Source organism: Schistocerca cancellata, chromosome 2, assembly GCF_023864275.1.
Source record: "Schistocerca cancellata isolate TAMUIC-IGC-003103 chromosome 2, iqSchCanc2.1, whole genome shotgun sequence".
Lineage (NCBI taxonomy): Eukaryota > Metazoa > Arthropoda > Insecta > Orthoptera > Acrididae > Schistocerca > Schistocerca cancellata.
Window position 1 is genome coordinate 940,107,234 of NC_064627.1, and position 22,861 is coordinate 940,130,094.

The window sequence follows — 22,861 nt, forward strand, 5'->3', positions numbered from 1 at the left end:
AGTCAGTTGAGAGTGATACCAAACAACAGGTTTGATGGAATTGGTCATCTGAGTGACAAAAGAAGCACGCAAAGAAGATGTGTAAGAGCTAAATGCAACGGGAAACCAAAAACATGTTGTGTTAAATGCCGTGTAGCACTGTGTGTGAAATGGATTGTACCATTTCATAAGAAATAAATAGTTGAGACTAGAATACAGTTTAGTATGCTATACGATACTATTAGATCCCAGTGTCCTATTTTGAGGACGGCCATTATATCAGCATGTATAAAAATTCTTTGGCTATTTTTGTACTTATTGTGGTTCATACACTATCTACATTATAATTAAGGAGTAAAAAATTCCATTTTAAAGAAAAATTAATTTGGGACTTAATGGGTTCAGTTTATTTATTTGGTTTCCGTGGCGAAACACAGAACAAGTGGGATGCACTGAACTATCTCGCGTTGTGTTGCCACCTTCATGATAGGCGGAAACAATACTGTGTCATCTTGAAAAGCACGCGCATCTGCAGCTGTCAAAGTGTCTTCCTGCCACACCTGTGAACATCGTGGCAAGACCCCTCCTTTCCCCCACAACTACCCACTCTCAAAGGAAGCTCATTGTTTTGTTGTGGCAGCTTGTGACGTCATTGCTTTTTCATCCCGCATGGAAGGCGGCGTGTGGGTCTGCTCCTATAAACTGAAAGTTAGGCCGAATTTAGGAAGTGAGTAGCAGCAGGAAAAAGTAAAACACGTCGGTACTGCATGTCAAATTATAGATGTTTACTATAGGCAAAAATAAGTTAATAAATGGTTACATAACTTTGCAATGATGAGCAAGCCTTAGACCCGCCGTTAGTAGTACATAGTCTCAATAGCAAGCGAACACCCTCCGAGGTTGAAGTGATGTTTCCAGGCCGTCTGCTCTTGATGAAATGGGCAGAATCTGGAGCGGAGCTCGTAGATCTGGACAGCGCCTGCTAGAGGGCGCTGTAATCGCTGTCGGTGTCGTAGTGCCAACCTACGACGTGGCATCGTAGCTATCGATACCACAATTTCCATGGCGTCCAACAAGACCTTCGTCAGAATTACGACTTGTTTCATGAATGAACTTAAGTTTCATATACTTTTAAATTACACAGATGACCATTTATATGGGTAATTCAGTGCATCCAAATGACAGGTGGTGTAGTGTCCCTTTTGCAATATTCACCATTATCGAGGTGAAACATAAATAAAAATGACTGTATGTGACTCAAAATGAATTGCAAACATCGATTTATCTAAGAAAGGTAATAACACTAACTGTAAAAATATACAATATAGATCGATAGATGCAGAAAAGACTTTATTTTTATTGTATGAGATTATAATGTGTAAGTAATTAAAAGAAGTATTATCATCTTTGTAAGAGTATAAAACACAATGCATTGTTCATTCTTCTGTCTAGTCTGTTTTGTTCTGTTCGTTCTGGTGTTAGCTGGAATAAGGTACGCAAGCTATTGTGCGGCGCTAGCATTTGTTTCTTTCGTAACGTAATTGCAAATATTTAATGGTGTAAACTGTGTCCTAGTAAGAATATATTAGTATAAAGTGAACTCCGTGTGTTATTTCAAGAACCTACGCCACATTTATCTTATGAAAAGAATATTTAATGAAAATTATTTAGCATGTTTCCAGCTGCTGCGGAGCGAGTAACAGTGATCTCTGACTGTTAACAATTAGCCGCCATTACGCGGTACATTTAAAAATATTTTTTCACAGCACAATGTCTGATAACCGGAGCGGAAGAAATTATGTTAAAATATTCAGTGAGATTAATTGAAGGAATCCAGTGAAATAATTTTATTAAAACTTGTATATTTTCTGTGATAGTAATAATTTCAGAGCTGAGTAATACTACGCTATTGCATTTACAGTAATTTGGAGGGAGCCTGGCGCTCGGTAAAACCAGATACAATACGTAATTGGCAACCTACTAAATTCTTTATTTTACTTATTATATCTCTTTTATATTTTTTTTGAAAGCTAAACGTAAAAACTAACTTCACTAAAAATCAGTAACAGATCACGATAAATCAAAGGACAAACAAACTTACTAGGAGAGTGTTTCCTCTAAATAAATAGTTACATTATTTTTTAAGAGATATAATAGCGGGGCCCCTTGTAAACTGCCGGCTCTGTTCGCATTTAAATCTTGTTTATAGTATACTAGCCCACTTACTAACTTTAAATAGTGAGAAAACAAAAAATCCAAATAGCGGAACTTAGCCACTTGCGCTAACTTTAAAATGGCTGGAAATTCAAAATAGTCCACAAACCCAGTTGTTCTAACTTTAAAATAACAGGAAATTCAAATAGCCCTGTGACTTATGTTTAAGCAAACACACACACACACACACACACACACACACACACACACACACACACACCCAACACGATCACATGCCTTCACCTCTGTATGTGTAGTATGATAGGAATGTCGATCAGTATTTTATTTACTTACTAGATGAAAAATCCAGTATTTCCCATGTACTCGTTTTGCCAGTCTTCTATTAGAAACGGAAACAAAAAAATGAACTGTGTTTGTAGTGTAATATCGAAAAAATGTCTTTTCCATGTAATCATGAAAATACTTTTGAAATTATGAAACAGTCGTACAAAGAAAAATGCATAATTTACAGATGTGTCAGTACAGCCGCGTCGCGTGTCTACAACGGCTCTGTAGCAACACCTCTTTATTGCTCTACAGACGGCTACTGTTTTCGCCTAGAGTCATTTGCGTTTCGCAGTTGAAATCTGTCGAAAGCGCTGTCAGATGTCAGGGATTTCTTTACGTTGATTGGACTGTAGGAATGTCTTAGCAGTAAAGAATTAATATGTTAAAAATCGTGCATGATGCACCACTTTTTCACTCATCTCAGTGTTTATAATGTAATATCTCTTGAACTGCATTTCGGACAATGATATATTTGCCTAGGCACATTTAGCGGCATACACGGATACTGTTTGCCAAATATGTTGGGAATAGAGATAGTAGCAAAGAAGAAATTGACTTAAACTCCGTACGTGATGTGGCAGGTTTTCACGCATCTTACTGTTTATGACGTCAGATCTCCTGAACTATGGCAGGTAAGTGGTTCTTACCCCGACAGGGATTGTTGCCTGACAGTAAGTTTGGTGGAAATCGCTGAAGTGTTTTAAGAGGAGATGGGAAAACACACACACACACACACACACACACGCACACACGCACACACGCACACACACACACACACACACACACACACAGACACACACGGTGCGAGTTGAAAGAACGGGAGAGGATGGGTTGTAAACGTACAACGCAAAAAAAAAGTCACTGGATATATATGAAACTATTTTGCTTAGTCAGAGGGTTACGAAATTGAAACTAGATTCGCTTTAGACAAATCTTTACGAGAGTTTCCTACGTATCTTTATCGATGTCTTCATTAATTAATAGTAATTAAAATATTGTCTTCGAATTAGAAATAGTTATCAGTATCGACGTACTTTGTCCTCGTACTTCAATTGAAACACAGTTGCCTCAAAAGACTTTTCTAGAATAATGTCAAAACTAAAACTGACAGTGATTTTGTATTAGTCTTTGCAGGATTAATTGAGCGGCTCGGGAGAAGACAGTGATAAGCACCGCTTCCTGGTAAACGCCAGTGGCTGCCTGCTACAGGAACATAATGGCAAGCGACAGGTAAAATGCTGGCGTAAAGAGGGACCCGAGTACGTTTTCCGACCTTATAGCCTCATTTGACAAGTTACATGAAAACGGAGTAGTTCTTGATGATCCTGATATCTCCAATAAAAATTCCGAGTACGTTCCCTATGACTCTACTACTCTCAACAGACTTCCAGATTTACACATATTTGCAGATCTGTTGTACGTAGTATGTTTCGCAAATATACAGCTAATTGCATTTACGTACCATTATATTCCTGAAAGGCATGAAATGTTATTGAATGGCTGCTGCTGAAGGCGTGATGGTGAGTATATGCATATTTCTTCATATAAGCGGTATTAATGGCCGGCCGTTGTAGCCGAACGGTTCTAGGCGCTTCAGTCCGGAACAGCGCTGCTGCTGCGGTTCCTTAGGTTGTTAAGTCCCATAGTGCTTAGAGCCGTTTGAACCATTTGAACAAGTAATAATGATAATAATAATAACAATAATAATAATATTCTTTCTTCCTTTTTAGGTAATCTGCAAAAATGTCGAGTTGGTCTTAGTATCGAGCAGTCCGTCACTGTCTTAGGTGCCTGTCATGAAGGGGCAGAGCAATAGAAAAGATTGAGATGCACCTCACAATGGAAGTTAGAACTCTTAAATGTTTTGAGAAAGTTGGTGGAAGCAACGTGAGGCAAATGTTCAGACTATTACCTGAAATTGGTGACTTTGGTGTTCGGAACGCTGCCAACTTAAGGAATGTATGCACGTGAAAGGTGGCCTCACAATACGCATCATCTATTTATCAGCTGAACATTGTCATATCTGTCAAGAAGTAAGTTTCCGCAAACATGACAGGCAAAACATAGTTCTTACTCCTCGATTAAAATACGACGGCCAAAGACTCATTGAGAAGCAAAAAACTGCTGACGTTCTGTGCCTTTAGATTACATCCCTCCTGTTCACATGGATACTTCTTGTCACTAATACCAACACGACTGGTTAATGGACACAAGACTAATGAGCGATTAAGAACTTTCAAGCAACTAGCTCTACAGCTGAATGTTCAAGTAACTCCGTGAATATATTCTCATATGATTATCTATTATTACGTTTTGTTGTTAGCGTATATGATATGGGTAACATAATACTATCTTCACTACAGTAATGTGTTTATTTTTGTATGTTTCATGCGTTATAGGCTTTTTCTTGTTCTTTTTATGTCTGTATGGAAGCATATAGGCGTTAAAAGCACCCAGAACAAAATAGATGTTAGAATAAATTTATCCAGCTTTGGGGACCGTTTGTAAGCTTTCATCCTCCGTATATCCAAATTCCTATTTTGATTCTTACAATTGCCACAAGTCATGCAAGCTATCTCTCGAAAATCTTGCCATCTCCCTGTGAATAAGAGGCGGCTCTGACTTTCAATAGCTTAGCAAATCTGGGAATAATTTCTAAAAGATAAACCATATAAGAAATCTTAAACTACAGAAGAAATCTGCTATAGTAATTGATATAAAAAGGTTTTTACGAAAAGGTATCGATAATTTGAAACAATTTTATGTAGTGCTGAAAAGTGGATGTTACGTAACATCATAATGAAATTTACTCGATAAAAATTTCGAGCTATATTTTGTAAAATAGTTTTCATTAGAACAAATAGATTAGAAATAGACTGAATGATCGCAATCGATCTTAGTCTGATAAAAAACACGCGTAATTCAATAGAATTACATCTCAGCAGTCAGACACCACATGGACATTGTCAGAATGGGAAACTGTGTATATGGTCGTCGCTAAAGAGAAACTTGTTGTGAACTATAGCAATTAACTGCCATTGCAAGAAAACGGTGACACTAGGCACCAATCAATGTTAGGGTGCATTGTCAGTTCCCTCCTCCCGAGTTCCTGTTTACGTTACAGACAGATAGCAGTTGCTGCCTTTATCGTAATGAAGTGTCTGAGCGGAAGACAGACAACGAAAAAGCTGGGGCAACCATAATTTGTCAGCATGTCATAGCGTCCGCCGTTTCAAATTAACTAGCGAGACGTCTGGTTCTAGATAGGCACGTGTATGTGGTCTCATTCATCCACTAGTTTCAACCCGCCCGAACGCCAACGTCTGCTGTAAACGGCATAGATGGCTGACGGTTTAGCAGTACGGTCGGCTACCTTCTCACACGCGAACAGTACAATCGCCATCACCGGTCAGTTTTCCAATTAATCAGTATCGCCAGTCCCATTGCGCGTTACCGATGGAAATAGTGCTCTGCTACACAACAGAAGAACCATCGTATCAGAGACTCGTAACGATGCATCCACGGCTGTCGGTAGAGTTCTGTGCAGAAGCGGATATCCGCAGATATTGTAATTACTTAGGTATTTGCGTTCAGGATACGTTTAATGTGAACAGTTCTATGTATGTCTTCACACTTAAATGTATCTCATATCTGCGTTAAAAGGTGTTACAGTTTTAGTTACACCTTACAGTTTAATTTTATTGTGTATTTGATGGAAAGGAGAAAATCAAAGATATAGTGGCATGTTTTGTGAGTAAAAAAACCGCACTCTTACAATGTACACAATCAAGGGATTCCAAATTTGTTGTAACATGCGTGTGAGGCTCGACAAAGTAGCGTAAGTTCCTGAAGTCCCACCGAATTTGATGGTAGCAGTGGGAAAAAAATGACTCATCAATCCTGTCATCAAAGAAATGTTGCTTTCGGAGGGTATCGTGTGAAAACAGGTCTCTTGGGACAGCTCAGTTTCTTATTGACGTGGGTGCCAAGTACGTTGCAGTAAGTGATATGGAATTGCTACTATGTTCAACCGCCACTGCAAGAAATTTAAAGTAAATCGCCGATCGTCTGCGTGAAGCTGTTTCTGAAGAGGTGAGGAATGTTTTCAGTGATGTAGGAGGGGCACTAACGGTCGATGTGTGGGGTGATCGTAAAATAAACTGCCTGGGAGTGACTGCACATTGCAGTAACAGTAAAGAAGGAAAACTTGAAGATCGAGTATTGTGCACCGGAGAATTCGGGGGTGAGATTAAAAAAATCTGGAGAAAACATTAAACATGAGCTGATAAAGATATTGTGGTAGTTCGATTTATTCAGCACAAAACGTCGTGTCGGTGCCGACAGAGGTCCAACCACTGTAGCAGCAATTGGTCAAAAAAAGAGACTCGCATGCTGAGCACTCATCCTCAGTACTGTGGTGGAGTGCACCTCCCGAGGAGATATCAATGAAGATGACAGTGATGTACGGCGATTAATAAATTCCCATCGAAGTGAACGTTTTTAAAAGATCTGGCCTTCAGAGCCGTCTGCAGAAGTCGTTGAAAGGAAATGTGGACACACGATGGAACAGCAAACTAGACATGTCTGAATCAGTTACCTCGTAGTGGTTCGAAGTTCTCACAATTTCGTCCGGGAAAAATCAAGACAATTTAATTGAAACTGTTGACAGAAAAGTGTTGGAAGACGACACCGTTCAAAAATGCCGCCTTTGGTCTCGGAGCCTCCAAAACATCAACGCTGCATCAGTGTGTATTGGGCGGTTGAAACTGTTTTCCGTTCTAGAAAACAGAGAGGGAGAAACTTCATTTCTCATAGATTTTAATCAGTAAGTAGGAAACAACAACAACGTACAGACTCGCAACAAATATTAGGTGTGATTCCAAAGAGAAAATAAGGAATGAAGACGAAATGACAGGGCGCGACGATCTGGAAGTGGTAAGAAGCTGAGTACACAAAATACTAACATTTAATCTCTTTATTTTGCCTCAATGGCAATAAATAATACAAACGACAATAAACGATTAAATCATAGAAAATTTCAGTAATTATATTAACTGAGAGCTATTAAATTACAATTAAATTTTCACAGATTCCTAAATCTCAAAAGCGTTTAAGACTTTGGCCCAAAGTTAGTCAGAGAAGTGTTACAATTATTTCGCCTGTTTGCAAAACAGACGCTGAAAACCATCATTTGAAGGACACTTTAAACATTTAAGGAAAAATTTAAGATTTCACCAACTTTCGATCTTTCCAATTCACGAAGAAAATGAATTGTAGCGAAGTTCACAATTTTTAAACACTAAATGACAAAAGGGCAAAAAACAAATGCATTTGGTTGACAGATTCAAAATAGAACTAACGTAAAATTACCGGTTCAGCCCACAAAGCCACGCGGTTGCTTGATTCAGTTCACACAGGATACACATTAAAATCAGTGTTATAACAGAAATAAATAAATCACAGACTGCACACAGGTCTTTGACCTTGGCCTAGAAACACACACAAAAAAAATATCACTGTTCCCGTTTAACTCACGAATGACTTAAAGTTAACAGGCTCATTGGAGATAGAAATTTTTCTTAACAGTTTAAAAATCTAAGCACTGAGAATGAAACACACGTACAGTTTTAAGGAATCAGTACCAACGCTTAATCTGATAACAATGGAAACAAAACTGGGCGAAATTTGACCCGTTTTTACAGCTGTCTTATGAATTATCAGCGATGTTGATCCACATTGAAAACACAGGTCAAAATAAAGGCCACTGTCGAAAACGACACAAAATATGGGTGAAAACCGAAAACAAATTACAATGACAAGGGCGCTGTAAAAGTCCAGTGGTTTTTGCGAATTGCTTCTAAAACAACCACACACAAAACGAGGTGCTCACCATTTATTTCCGTGCTGGACCTCGTTGAAATAACAAATACCGTCAAGACCACATCCACCAATCAAGGCAGCGGGAATGGGAAATTTGGCTACTCAGAAGATGTATTGATCATGTTGCTTATTAATGATATATTACGAGGGAGGTTCAATAAATAATGCAGTGAAAGATATGAAAATACTTATAATATTTATCCCAAAAAAATTGGGACGCATCCAATACACAATAGTTAGGACGTGAACCATTTAAGCACCAGTTGTGTACAGGATGTACCCCACGTTTTTCGTTGTAAATCTTACAAGACGTGTTTTCATAGTTATTAAAAACTGACAACTTTAAATTTTCAGAATTGCTTGTACGGCATCATTAATCTAGGAGAAATAATTTTATACTTTTTAGTCTGATATAAAGACATTTTCTGCTTTTTAGGTTTGTGTGTATGAAATTTTTCAGTCGATTTCAAAACTCTTGATGAGATTACAACAGAGAAACGTGGCAAATTTCTGGTTTATTTCAGTTTTTCTCTACCTGAGCCAAAAAATACATTTCTTCTTCCTGAATGAGTCTTGTGAAAAGCACGTGAAGCTAAAAATTAGTCAGACTTAAGCTCACACGGAGGCCTACCAGCAACCGTTCTTCACCTGAACCATTTGCGGCTGGAACTGGAGAAGGGCTAAATGGCAGGAGTATGCAAAGTACCATCCGCCACACACCAGACAAGAAAGCGAGTTAAGTATTGCATTTTCATCCATTTGTCAGCTATGTTGAAAATTTCAAGTCTCTAGCTCACCTGGAAGTTAATGACTAATGAGAAGGGCTAAATGGCAGGAGTATGCAAAGTACCATCCGCCACACACCAGACAAGAAAGCGAGTTAAGTATTGCATTTTCATCCATTTGTCAGCTATGTTGAAAATTTCAAGTCTCTAGCTCACCTGGAAGTTAATGACTGCAAAATTTGTACCTAACGGACCTACAGACAATAAAGCCACCACATAAAAGAGGGTTTACAAAAAATGGTCCAAGCGAACGATTACATTAACAAATAGGGATGTAAAACACCATCCGATTAAAATCTGTGCTGTTATTTTAGTTCTGAATCACCGGTATTTTTCGGTACTTGTTTAGTCTCGGTTATATCAGATTTCCTCATTTTTTGTTACTAATAACTGAAGAAAACAAGCATATCAATTTGCCACAGTACTATAATACTAAAATTTTTAGTTTTTAAATGTAAAGTTTAATGGTTTTCCGTTGCTTTCAAATTTTTATTTATTGTAATAAACAGGAAAATTCATTAGTGCTATTTGAATAACACCGTCAACAGTTGAAAACTAGCAGCAAACACATGCCACGAGAATCGGTACAACACTGCTGACTCAAAGGCTCTGAGCACTATGCGACTAAACTCCTGAGGTCATCAGTCGCCTAGAACGTAGAACTAATTAAACCTAACTAACCTAAGGACATCACACACTGCTGAGTCAATAATGTTGCTGTTGCCGTGTGGCAAGTAAATGTAATGAACTGTTATCATTCCACCATAGTGCGACAATGGAGAAGGTTCAAATGTCAGATACATGGGTACAATATGCCCTAAGCAAAAACCACAAAAATTAGCTGCTGGTCATATGCTCAACTCTGCTTGCTCGTCATCAATGGGCTCGTGAACAACTCCGACCGCTCCACCCTGTATCGTTACTGGTAACGAGAAATGGTGACTTTACGCCAACGTGCGGAAAAGAAAGTACTGTTTGAGCCCGAACAAAGCGGCAAGGCTTGAGCGTATCCACAAAAGATAGTGTTATATAGCTAGTGGAACAGCGACGGTGTGGCATAATGGGAATTGCTTCCTTGGGTGTAACCATCACTGCTGACATTTATTGTCAACAAGCGAGACGTCTTCAGACGCAATCCAAGAACAACAACCAGGAAGACAGCGTGAAGTGGTGCTACTTCACGATAACGCCTTCCCGCATTCTTCTAGACTGACAAGAAACACTATACAAGAGTTTGGTTGGGAAGTCGTTCCGAACCTAAGGAACTTCCTTCCCAGATGAAAATGCGCTCCGAACACAGTTCGACGAGTTCTTCGCCTCAGAACCACGTGATTTCTACAGCTGTGGAATCAAGAAGTTACTCTAGCGTAGAGAAGGAGAATGTACACTACTGGCGATTAAAATTGGTACACCAAGAATAAATGCAGATGATAAAGGGGTATTCATTGGACAAATATATTATACTAGAACTGACATGTGATTACATTTTCACGCAATTTGGGGGCATAGATCCTGAGAAATCTGTACCCAGAACAACTACCTCTGGCCGTAATAACGGCCTTGATACGCCTGGGCATTGAGTAAAACAGAGCTAGGATGGCGTGTCAGGTACAGCTGCCCATGCAGTTTCAACACGATACCACAGTTCATCCAGACTAGTGACTAGCGTATTGTGACGAGCCATTGCTCGGCCACCATTGACCAGACGTTTTCAATTGGTGAGAGATGTGGAGAATGTACTGGCCAGGGCAGCAGTATATTTTCTGTATCCAGAAAGGCCCGTACAGGACCTGCAACATGCGGTCGTGCATTATCCTGCTGAAATGTAGGGTTTCGCAGGGATCGAATGAAGGGTAGAGCCGCGGGTCGTAACAAAAAAATGGTTCAAATGGCTCTGAGCACTATGGGACTCAACTTCTGAGGTCATTAGTCCCCTAGAACTTAGAAGTAGTTCAACCTAACTAACCTAAGGACATCACACACATCCATGCCCGAGGCAGGATTCGAACCTGCGACCGTAGTGGTCTCGCGGTTCCAGACAGCAGCGCCTAGAACCGCACGGCCACTTTGGCCGGCGGTCGTCACACATCTGAAATGTAACGTCAGGGTGTATACGGCCCGGGACATCCGGGAGATCCGGGAAAACCCGGGAATTTTTTTACCCGGGACAAATCCGGGAAAAACTCGGGAATTTTTTAGAATTCCGGGATTTTTCATTGTTTTAGATTTCAGTTAAAGTTTTGTAGGTTTGCTTGTAAGATCTGATACTCTGACAAAGACCTTTAGTCCTCTACTCCTGAATAATACTGCAGCAATGAAACATAAATCAAAGAATAACACCAAAATAGAAGTTTAGTTGCTTAGAAAATGGGTAATTTACACAATGCACAGACCAGTTTGCCGACACCGAAAAGTGTCAAAGGCTTTAGGTCGAAGATCAAGCAGTACGTCCGTAACAACTAACGTGCATTCGATGTGCGTGACGTCACAATTGTTTACATTTCTAACAGATCACCAGAAAATATTACGAATAGTGGCTTGAGATGCGTTACTTTTAAAGTAAATTTCCACGCTAGATGATTTATGTTATGTGTGAGAATGTGCAGTGAATTTCTTAAATCACAGGGCGTTATAACTCTCATTCAAAACGTAACACTTTGAGGATCAACCATTTGAAAAATGTCAGGCCCAGAAGATAAGTTATTTATGCCACTATTTAAAATTTTACCGGCACATTTGTATTTGATATGACTTAAACGTGTAACACACGTTAAAAAAAGACCGAGGTTCAAGTTAGTTTTCATATTTAATGTTGTTCTTTCATAGATAAAATATTATGCAATCTATGGCAGAAAGTGTAATTGACCTTCAAAAAAATATGCATAATGTGTTACTGAGCAATGTCACAAGTCTCTTCATGCCAGAACACTTCCACTTCTCTACGCAACGGATAATCATTTTGGCACAATTTTAATTGCCAAATTAGAGTCTGTTAGTAGGCCTACGGACTTCCTATCATTGTAGGACTAATAACAGTGGATGCCAATAGACGATGCAGTTCTCGTTCGTACATACACATCTACTTACGAGTTAACCGGTGTAGAAACGCACTTTGCTGAGTTGAGCGAGCTCGGCCTACCTTCGTAACGTACGCGCCTCTTGCTCTGAATAACTGCCGTCATTCGCTAGCGAGATCACGTGACATGAGCTATGACTGGCTGACAAAAGTGCATCGCTCAACGCAATCTCTATTTTAGAGTTTCGGAAGCTACCGTGCTGTAATTTGTGGAATTTGTGTATATACTTTCGCAATACGAAAATAAACTCTGTGCATATTGTCTCGCATCAAACAACTTCGCAAACGCATTGTTTTTCCTGGATTTCGTTTCCTAAAGTGCTGGGACGTCCTCCGCCGGTATAAGACCTTTACGATTCAAAGGACTGATAGGTTTTACAGCTCCGAGGGAAAGTATACTGTTACTTAAAACGGATGTATTTTCACCCGCTTTATACGTAATTTCATCCGGGAGTAATTGTGTTTTTAACCGGGAAATCCGGGAAAAATCCGGGAATTTTTTTTCTTGTCCACGTAGACACCCTGAACGTCCACTGTTCAAAGTGCCGTCAATTCGAACAAGAGGTGACCGAGACGTGTAACCAATGGTACACCATACCATCACGCTGGGTGATAAGTCAGTATGGCGATGACGAATACACGCTTCCAATGTGCGTTCACCGCGATGTCGCCAAACACGGATGCGACCATCACGATGCTGTAAACAGAACCTGTATTCATCCGAAAAAAATGACGTTTTGCCATTCGTGCACCCAGGTTCGTCGTTGAGTACACCATCACAGGCGCTCCTGTCTGTGATGCAGCGTCACGGGTAACTGCAGCCAAGGTCTCCGAGCTGATAGTCCGTGCTGCTTCAAACGTCGTCGAAATGTTCGTGGAGATGGTTGTTGTCTCAGGGATCGAGACGTGGCTGCACGATCCGTTACAGCCATGCGGATAAGATGCCTGTCATCTCGACTGCTAGTGATACGAGGCCGTTGGGATCCAGGACGGGGTTCCGTATTACCCTCCTGAACCCACCGATTCCATATTGTGCTAACAGTCATTGGATCTCGACCAACGCGAGCAGCAACGTCGCGATACGATAAACCGCAATCGCGATAGGCTACAATCCGACCTTTATCAAAGTCGGAAACGTGATGGTACGCATTTCTCCTCCTTACACGAGACATCACAACAACGTTTCACCGGGCAGCGCCGGTCAACTGCTGTTTGTGTATGACAAATCGGTTGGAAACTTTCCTCATGTCAGCACGTTGTAGGTGTCGCCACAGGCGCCAACCTTGTGCAAATGCTCTGAAAAGCTAATAATTTGCATATCACAGCATCGTCTTGCTGTCGGTTAAATTTCGCGTCTGTAGCACGTCAACTTCGTGGTGTAGCAATTTTAACGTACATCAGTGTATTATTGGTGACTAAAGTCTCTGTTATGTGTATCTGTCGTGTTTATTAAACGTTATGGACAAGCGCTACGAACATATGCACTACCTAATAGAAGAGTGAAGAATGAAGAATGTGGAGCTTGCAGTGAGAAATATGCCCTTACTATAGTACACGAATTAATGATGACAATGATGATGATGATGTAATGATGATGATTATCCCAGAAAACATAAGCAGCACTCGGAGTGGCAGTTGGGGTGGCAGGAGCGGCCATGATGGTAAAAGGGGGGGGGGGGGTCAGGGCAGGATGAGATTCGGGTCGAGAGCGCGTGCAGACCCGGCAGACGAACCCGCACACAGCCGCCCACCTCACACCGGCGAGGCGACATCAAAGCTGGCTGCGCTGCGACCCAATTAGCAGACCCAGCTGCTCTCACACGCAGCAATTTGCTTTCCCTCTCCCCACATCACTCTACGCGCCAGACGATGTTGAGAGTGTTCGCCTTAAGCTCTCAAGGACAGATGGGCTTGTTTATATCTGCCCTAATCTTCACGTCCCTTTTAATGGCCAGGCAACGAGGATCATCATGCCCCAGTAAATTTCACCCTGTACTTAAAGTCTAGATTTTTTTTTTAATTTTAGTGCCAATTGGATGGAAAATGAGCGCTCGAAAAGGCGCGCTTACACTGAATTCGAAGTATGTTTGCCAACAATATTAGGTACTACACGACCAAAGACGTTTGCCGCATGTTGAGAAAAAATAATACTATCATTCGCAGATTTGTTGGTATTCATCGAAGGAAACACTATTTCAGACCTGCTATCGCTAAATAGCAAGGTATCGCGCTGGTGTTTGTTTGTGGTGCGGCACACAGCAAGTAACATTAATATTAGTACACTATGAGATTTTTGCATCTTAGTATCATATCTTTATTCCTAACAAAACAAACAAATCTCGTAACCAAGCGCTATAGTTAATTATGTCTTATAAATAAAAGCATAAACTTCATAGGGATAACTTACAAAAAAATTTTAACAATAGGGTTTAAATAAAACTCTGCTGTTATTTTCACGTTATTTTAACATTCGGATACCTTTCATAAATAATTATTTAAAGACAAACTTTTGTGAAAAATACATGGTTCAGTATATTTTGGGGTAGTCTTTCAAAAAATGGTTCAAATGGCACTGAGCACTATGGGACTCAACATCTTAGGTCATAAGTCCCCTAGAACTTAGAACTACTTAAACCTAACTAACCTAAGGACATCACACACACCCATGCCCGAGGCAGGATTCGAACCTGCGACCGTAGCAGTCCCGCGATTCCGGACTGCAGCGCCAGAACCGCCAGACCACCGCGGCCGGCGGTAGTCTTTCAGTTGTATCACTTCTTTCAAAGGCTGAGGCATACTGCCAACGATCTTGTTTCACAATCTAAGACAAGCTCGCGAATTGTACAATAACCCAAATATTTACTTCACGCACAACTTTGAACATGGCTGACGTTTGCAGCAACCGTATACACAAATTTGAAAAATATGTAAAATCAGCCAACCGGTTGCATAGATTTTCTATATACCTTGACCAGGTTTCGTCACCCCCAAGGGTGACTTCATCAGAAGGTCAACCTTAGAGGTGACGAAACGTGGTCAAGGTATATAGAAAATCTATGCGACCGGATGGCTGGCATGCAGACCTGCACGCGAATGTCCTTCAACAGTCTTGGAACCCATCGCGCACAAACACCTGCAATGTGTAATTTTTCTTTCACCAACGTGTCAGTGGCACTCAATGAAATGTTTAGTATTTCAGAAAGTTTTCTTAAGGTAATTCGTCGACCCTCTCTCACAATGACAGCAGCAGTGTTGATGTTTTCTTCCGTAAGAGCAGTAACTGGAGCACCAGGCCCACCCTCCTTTGAAATTGATTGTCTCCACTCTTTAAACATTTTCAACCACCTTAGAGCTGTGCTGTATGGATGAACAGACTCTCCGTAGGTCTCCTGCAACATTGTATAGGCCTCAGCTGAAGATTTGTTGAGACGAAAGCAGAATTTCAAAGCCGCATATTGTTCCTCGCGTATTACCTCCATTGCAGTGGTAGGCAGTACTGAACATGTCTGACCTTGACTGCCTCTCACAGGCGGGAACCAGGAGTCCTAACAGTGAAACTACCACGGCGTGTTTGTTGCACATTAAGCTAACAGAATATCGTAAGATTAAATTGTACCGCGAGAAATTATGACCCTAAAAAATTCTGATCGTTCTTTATTGAACAGCCCTCGTACAGATACCGTCCCATTCTTCTTTTAATCGACGCTTCACAGTCTCTTTGGAAGATATTGTTGTTGTTTTTTTTTTTAATATGTCGCTCTAGTTCTCCCCAAAAATTCTCAAAAGGTTGAGGTCTTATGATTGAGGTGGTGGTCGTAAGACTTCCGGGCATTAGTACAACAAATGTTCCTGTTGGTCATTGTCCTGGTAAAACTTGAACATGTTTGAAACTTTCAGTTCTTCAGCAGTTTATTTTGTATTATGTGCAGACATATTTGTTCATAATATTGTCGATGAACACTAATTTGCCCAGTCCAAAAGTGGATATACAGTTCCAGACAAGAAACTGCCAGCTCCATGCTTTACAGTCAGCTTCAAATTTGTGACGTTAAATTCTCCATTCTTCTTCTGTAACACCATTCTTCTTCTATCCGTTCCAAAAATGTTAAATTTACTTTCATCGATAAAAATGAGTTCGTTCCACCGCGTTTCTTCCTTCATAATAAACTAGCGAAGTGCAATCTCTTCTTTCGATCCGGTTCGTTCATATAAGATTTCTTCTTAGCCGCTCTTCCATTGTATCCTCTATCTTTCAATGCTCTGTGGATCGTTTGATGAAGTACCTCCTTTCAGTCTCGTGTAGCAGCTCACTTGCTAATCTGTATCTACTGAGTGTGGAATTCTTCTTTATTTTTCGCGTTAATTTTCTCTTGTCACGTGCATCCAGTTTCTTTTGTTGGCACTTTTGAGGGACAAAGTCTATGGGTGCCCCTTTTTTAATCGTCTTGGCGATATCTGCCACACGAGCGGTTCGAGGAGGTTCAGCCCGGAACCGCGCTACTGCTACGGTCGCAGGTTCGAATTCTGCCTCGAGCATGGATGTGTGTGATGTCCTTATGTTAATTAAGTTTAAGTAGTTCTAAGTCTAGGGGACTGATGACCTCAGATGTTAAGTCCCATATTGCTTAGAGCCATTTGAACCATTTGATATCTGCCACACTACACTTATGCATGTTGAACATGTCAGTGATTTGCCTGTATGATTTACCTTTCACATTATGAAAAATCACAAGTTCTCATATACCAAAACTGGTGTTAGTTTTGCGTGGCATTGTACCATCTGCACAGTTGACTGCGCTCAAACAAACACTGCCATCTAACTCAGAGTACATAAATTAGCGTGAACAATTAAAACACATCCCACACCGCTAGCTGTCGAAATATTAAAGTAAGGTGAGAATCAAACTACGTTTTATTTTAATACGAGGGTGAGTCAAACGAAAACCTTAAATTTTTTAACAACAAATCGAAATTTCGCGCCGTTACCCTGTAAGTTGGTAAGCGTGCTACAAACAGCGTGCAAAATTGCCTGTAGGTGGCAGCATAGTGCAGATGCACACATACCGTCGCAGTATCAGTATAAAGATGACCGCCCCGCTTGTGACTTGCACCAGGGAAGAACAGCGTTCTGTTATTCGGTTTTTGCGTAGTGAAGGCGTGAAACCTATTGAGATTCATCGACGAATGAAGGTTGAGTACGGTGATGCATGTTTGTCACAGCAGCAAGTCTACGAATGGAGTAGGAAGTTCGCAAAAGGTGTGAATTCAATGGAAGATGCTCCTCGTCCAGGTCAGAACATTGCAGCAGTTGAAGCCATAGTGAAGGAAAACCGCCGAGTGACACTGAATGACTTTGCAGCATGTTAGGAGATTACTCATGGGTCAGCACACCACATTGTGCATTATGTGCTCCAGTTTCACAAAGTGTCTGCAAGATGGGTGCCACGGCAGCTTACTCCTGAAATGATAGAACGACGTGTTGATGCTTGTGAAGAGCTTCTTCGGTGCTTTGAACGAGAAGGTGATGGCTTCCTTGCAAGAATCGTTACTGGGTACGAAACCTGGGTTCACTTCCACCAACCGGAAACAAAGAGAGCGACCAAGGAATAGCGCCATTCCTCATCACCAAAACCAAAGAAGTTTCGAACCGAACCATCAGCAGGGAAGGTTATGCTGACTCTCTTTTAGGACGAAAAAGGCGTCATTTTGGAGCATTAAATACCTAGAGGGACCACTGTCACCAGTGCATCATACAAGGATCTCCTAAAAAATCATCTGCGGCCTGCAATCAAATCAAAGCGACGTGGATTCCTGTCAGCAGGTGTCAATGCAAGGTGACAATGCACGGCCCCACACTACCCGTACAATAGTTGCAACAATCACAGATCTGCATTTTGAGTGCCTTCCTCATCCACCATACTCACCAGATCTTGCCCCAAGTGATTTACATATGTCTGGACCACTGAAAGACGCAATGGGAGGAAAGAGGTTCCGTTCTGATGAAGAGGTACGCCACGTGGCGCATGAGCGGTCCGCGGACTACGAAAAGAATTTTTTCTAAAGGAATTTATGCACTTTTTAAGCGCTGGAGGACTTGCATTCAGCGTGGGGGAGATTACGTTGAAAAGTGATACAGCTTTGTACCACTTCTGCTCAATAAGTAATATTTAAGAAAATATTTAAGGTTTTCATTTGACTCACCCTCGTAGTTTTATCTAACGACTGTTAGAAGTCGTGTTAAGAAAGTTCATGCTATTATTAGCTGGATACCTACCATGATACAACATTTGATTATTTTTATTTTTGTCACATTAAAAATAAAGCTATTGTCGTGTCGACTGATGTGGGAGTCAGCAACAGCACAAACAAGGAAGGGGAGAAGCTGTGATGGCTGGTGGGAGGAATCCCAAATCATCTGTACACAACACTTTAAGTTACTAGAGACAAAAGAAACTGAACTTCTTATGCCTCCATTATTACTACTCGCAGGACGCAGACTAAGTATCGTCTTCCTAGTACTCAGTACTTATGCTCTCGAAGTCTGCGACCGAACTGGTCCGACCATCGATGGACGGCTGGTTAAATCAGCGCTGACAGGGGGCGTGAAACTGTCTTCCTGGAGAGTGTCGCGCTGCCTACTCTTTCCATTGGCTCATGGGTCAGCGCCATTTTGATGCTGTTTTGCGGCGCTGCACTTGACGGTGTGCAGTCGATGCTATAGGACTGCACAGTTATGATGCTACATAGTGAAAATCTCTTAGTGTCTGAATATTAACATTACTCACTGTACTTCAAGTAGCAGAGAATACGTACTAATTGTGTTGGCTAATAATGGGGTGAAAAGACAATAGATACCTGAACTTCGAGTGTGGGTGTCGCAGGGGGATCGCAGCTGTAGATTCTACTGACATATTCGTTAGTACGTTACTGAATATTGTGTCATTAATGTAAAAAACGTCGTAGGTATTGTTAATCTAGGTGATTTCATTTGATTATCAATATTCCTAAAAGTCTAAATCGATCATCCGATTCCATTTTCAGGTTGCCCAGCTAATGGCTTCTAGTGCAACAAAAATTTGGTGTTCAGTATATCATACAATTACTGATGGAATTTAAAAATTTAAAATGCTGCTATAACTTATTCATTAAGATGAACAACATTCGTTTAATATTTAATGCAATAAGCCAACTATTAATGTTAGAAACCATGTATGTGTCTTCTGGCATCACCTCACTTCGTGCAAACTAGCACCCCCATTCCCCTCCCACGGACACACACAGAGACGCATTATTTATCCAGTATCTGAAAATGTTTGTTTCCTTGTCCAGCAGACGTACGTTATTAAAATCGATGTTAGAGCCACAGTTCTCATGATGTTCCACTACTGCCGATTTTACACTTTGTTTTAGCCGCGTGTGCCGTTCGTGTTCCTTAATGCGTTCTTTGTTCTTCCCGTTTCGCCTATATACACAATGCCGCAGCTACGTGTCTCCGAAAAACGGATGCACCTGATTGCCTCCACAAAGCAGGCTTCTATCAAGAGATTACTCAGAATTTAAAGAGTAACCAAGTCTACCAAGGCTAGAAATGATCTGTTACATTATTAGTAAATAAACGCCTATCACAATCGAAAAGAAAGGAGATTGTTGCTCAGTGTCTCGATATCAAGGTCATCCGTGGTGAAATACTTGTTCAGCTGCACAAATATTATGTGGGATATCGGTCGTAACTTTGCAAGAAGGGGAGGCGTATCTTCTCACGAATTATTTACGAAAACCGAGATCTTCAGTATCATTTTCCTTATTTTTACATTTTCAAAAAGTGAGCGATTTCACGACTAACATAACCGAAAGATGGGTTTGAATTCAGTAATGATCGCTTCATACTTATTAGATTAGCTACGTGTGTTCTTTTAACTGTTGTGAAGCACTTATTTTGGGTTTGCGTTCTCTGCTGAGGTACTAAGGTGTCTAAGCTTCTTACTTGGAATGGCAGATAACTGTTCACCACAGATGACATTTTTTATGGGAAAAGGGATAGTCCAAAACAATGATGTTTAAAAGAAACACGAAATACCTGCAAGCAATCGCAGTGTATGGAAACAGAAATCTAGCAGGGGTGCTTAAGGAAGGCGAATGGCGATGGAAAACGAAGCCCACGATAGTTTGTAGAGAGGCATGATAAATTTTAACTAAGCTACAAGGCGTGATTTCTGTTCATAAATACTTACCGTTTCTCCCGTAATGTCCACTACTTCCACATCAAACAGGATGTTGTTAATCACGATGCTCTGGCGGTAGAGGAGATCTGGAAGAGGAAGGTAAAAGTTGCATCAAACAAACAAAAAACGTCAAACAAGACAGAAAAACGGGAAGCGAATATAGTTGATTTGTATAGAGTGAAACTGAATCCACAGTCAAAATTTCAAGGTTTTTCTGGGATATTTTCTAATATTTTGCTACAGGGAAACCATGGTCTGATTAACTCTATTCGTTACCCCATTTACCTTCATTCTGCGAAACTACCGTGAAGAAAGCTTGTAATATTCAAACAATAAAACGTTCAACACATAAAAGAGAGCAATGCAAAAACCCAGCCTGAAAAAGAGTCCCTAGACAGAACCGAGCAGTACTGAATAGAAAATTGAAGGCAGATAGGAAAGTGAGCTTTACTGTTGAAAACAGCAGGTACCGTGAGTGAATGGAACAAATTTGTTTCCGAATAAGACATCCAGCGCATACAGCCAAGTTATGCAATTTTGTGGAGATATTTTCAGTGAGATACATAGAAACAGGGTTAGAAATTAAACGAAGAGCAATTGTTCTGTAACGAACCACCGGTAACTGCGGGGCCCTATTGCCAAAATACTGTACTCAGAAAATATCTCTCACAACGTCCGAAATATTGCGTATCATATTCTGGTTCACAGTGTAAACATACGCGATATCAAAATAGAGATGGAAACATGATTAAATGGCACTTCGTATTTAACAGCCTTTACTTCTACAGGCAGTGAATCTACGAGTGCGTGCTGTAAAGTAATGCCTGCCGTGGTGGCCGAGCGGTTCTAGGCGCTTCAGTCTGGAACGGCGCGACCGCTACGGGCGCAGGTTTGAATCCTGCCTCGGGCATGGATGTGTGTGGTGTCCTTAGGTTAGTTAGGTTTAAGTAGTTCTAAGTTCTAGGGGACTGATGACCCCAGTCCCATAGTTCTCAGAGCCATTTAAACCATTGTTTTGTAAAGTAATGTCTCCGAATTTTTTAAATAAAACAAATGTTATTAACATGCTACTCTTTAACCCTTTATGTCTACATATTTATTTCGCAACACAGTCCCAACGAGGCACCAATTTGTTGATACCTTCATTGGAGAATGTTCGACTCTGTTAATGGAGCCACAACCCACCACTGCTTGCACCACTTCATCACTATCAAAGTCCTCGAAGATGTTCTTTAAGATTTGGAAACAGATGGAAACCAGATGGGATCAAGTCGGGTCTTTACGGGCGATGATCGATGACAGTGACCGCAAGGCGTCTGACTTGTGCAGATGTCGTAGCGCTCGTGTGTGGTCTGGCATTGTCATGCGAAGGAGGTCATGCACCATTACACGCTTCAATTCGGAGCCCTCTTCCGTAAGAGGAGTGCAAAATACGTAGACATGAAGAATAAAAATGTAAGATGTTTATAACATTTCTATTATTTAAAGAGCTGTAAGAGTTTTCATTTAAAATTTCAGAGAAATTGCCTTTCAGCACGCTCTCGTAAAATATCTTACGGTTTTCATCTCTACCATTTTGCTTTCAATCTAATCCGTGGGTAACCTTGTGATGTGTTTTCATACATACAATGTTGTTTCGAAGGACAAAAAACTCTATTTCTGTACTCCAAATGACATGTACTCAAGGCAAGCGTTAGTTTACAGAATTCTCACCTGCAAGATAAGTATTGCACACTACGACCGTCAACTTCCATCATTTGGTAATAAATAAGCTACAGCTATTTGTAAATTCACAGAGAAATTTTTGAAATAGTGCAGATATGTGTCAACACTGTAAGACGTCGTGGTCTCCTGACCTTCATTGCTTACATATTCTGCCGTCACAATCATATTCCGCACATCAAGACGCTTCATTCGAACCCAAACTCGATAAGATAAAGTCAGTGTTGTATGAACTCATGTAAATGATATGCAGATAACAAGTGCGCACCGAGGATGAGATACTCGAGGCTAGCGTACACACACACATTCAAGACACGACGGTCACAAAAGCTTTTCGTTCGAGAGAGGCAGACTGCTCGCTGAGAGGCCAGTCCCTTCAGAGGACGATTCAGCCTATCTACGTCGGATGGCGACTGCCCGTGGAGCGGACAGCGTTTGCCCGAGTGAAAGGGGAGAACTACCCAGTGTTCGGCTTAATAGTAAATTCCGCTACATTCTGTGGGAGCGCCCAGCCTACACATTCTTTACAAACATAGCACGCAGTTTCAGAGGTTTTCACAGGGAGACAGCAAACGCCAAACGCCGATGCCACAGATTTCTGGACTGGTCGCCTTAAACGAAACGTCATTCTCCCATTTTAGAAGAGCAGTGCTGATTGGCAGACAATATTCCTGACGCCTTGAACTGAAGGAGTA

General features: G+C 40.9%; 1 protein-coding gene across 1 annotated transcript in view; it reads right to left on the reverse strand.

The window, feature by feature from the left end:
- The window catches only part of LOC126159984 (ras-like protein family member 11B), a 386,177-nt gene that overhangs the window by 95,558 nt on the left and 267,758 nt on the right, over positions 1 to 22,861 (reverse strand). The window contains exon 4 of the mRNA XM_049916795.1: positions 20,454 to 20,530. Coding sequence (XP_049772752.1) covers positions 20,454 to 20,530 — 77 coding nt within the window. The remainder of the gene's footprint in view (positions 1 to 20,453; positions 20,531 to 22,861) is intronic.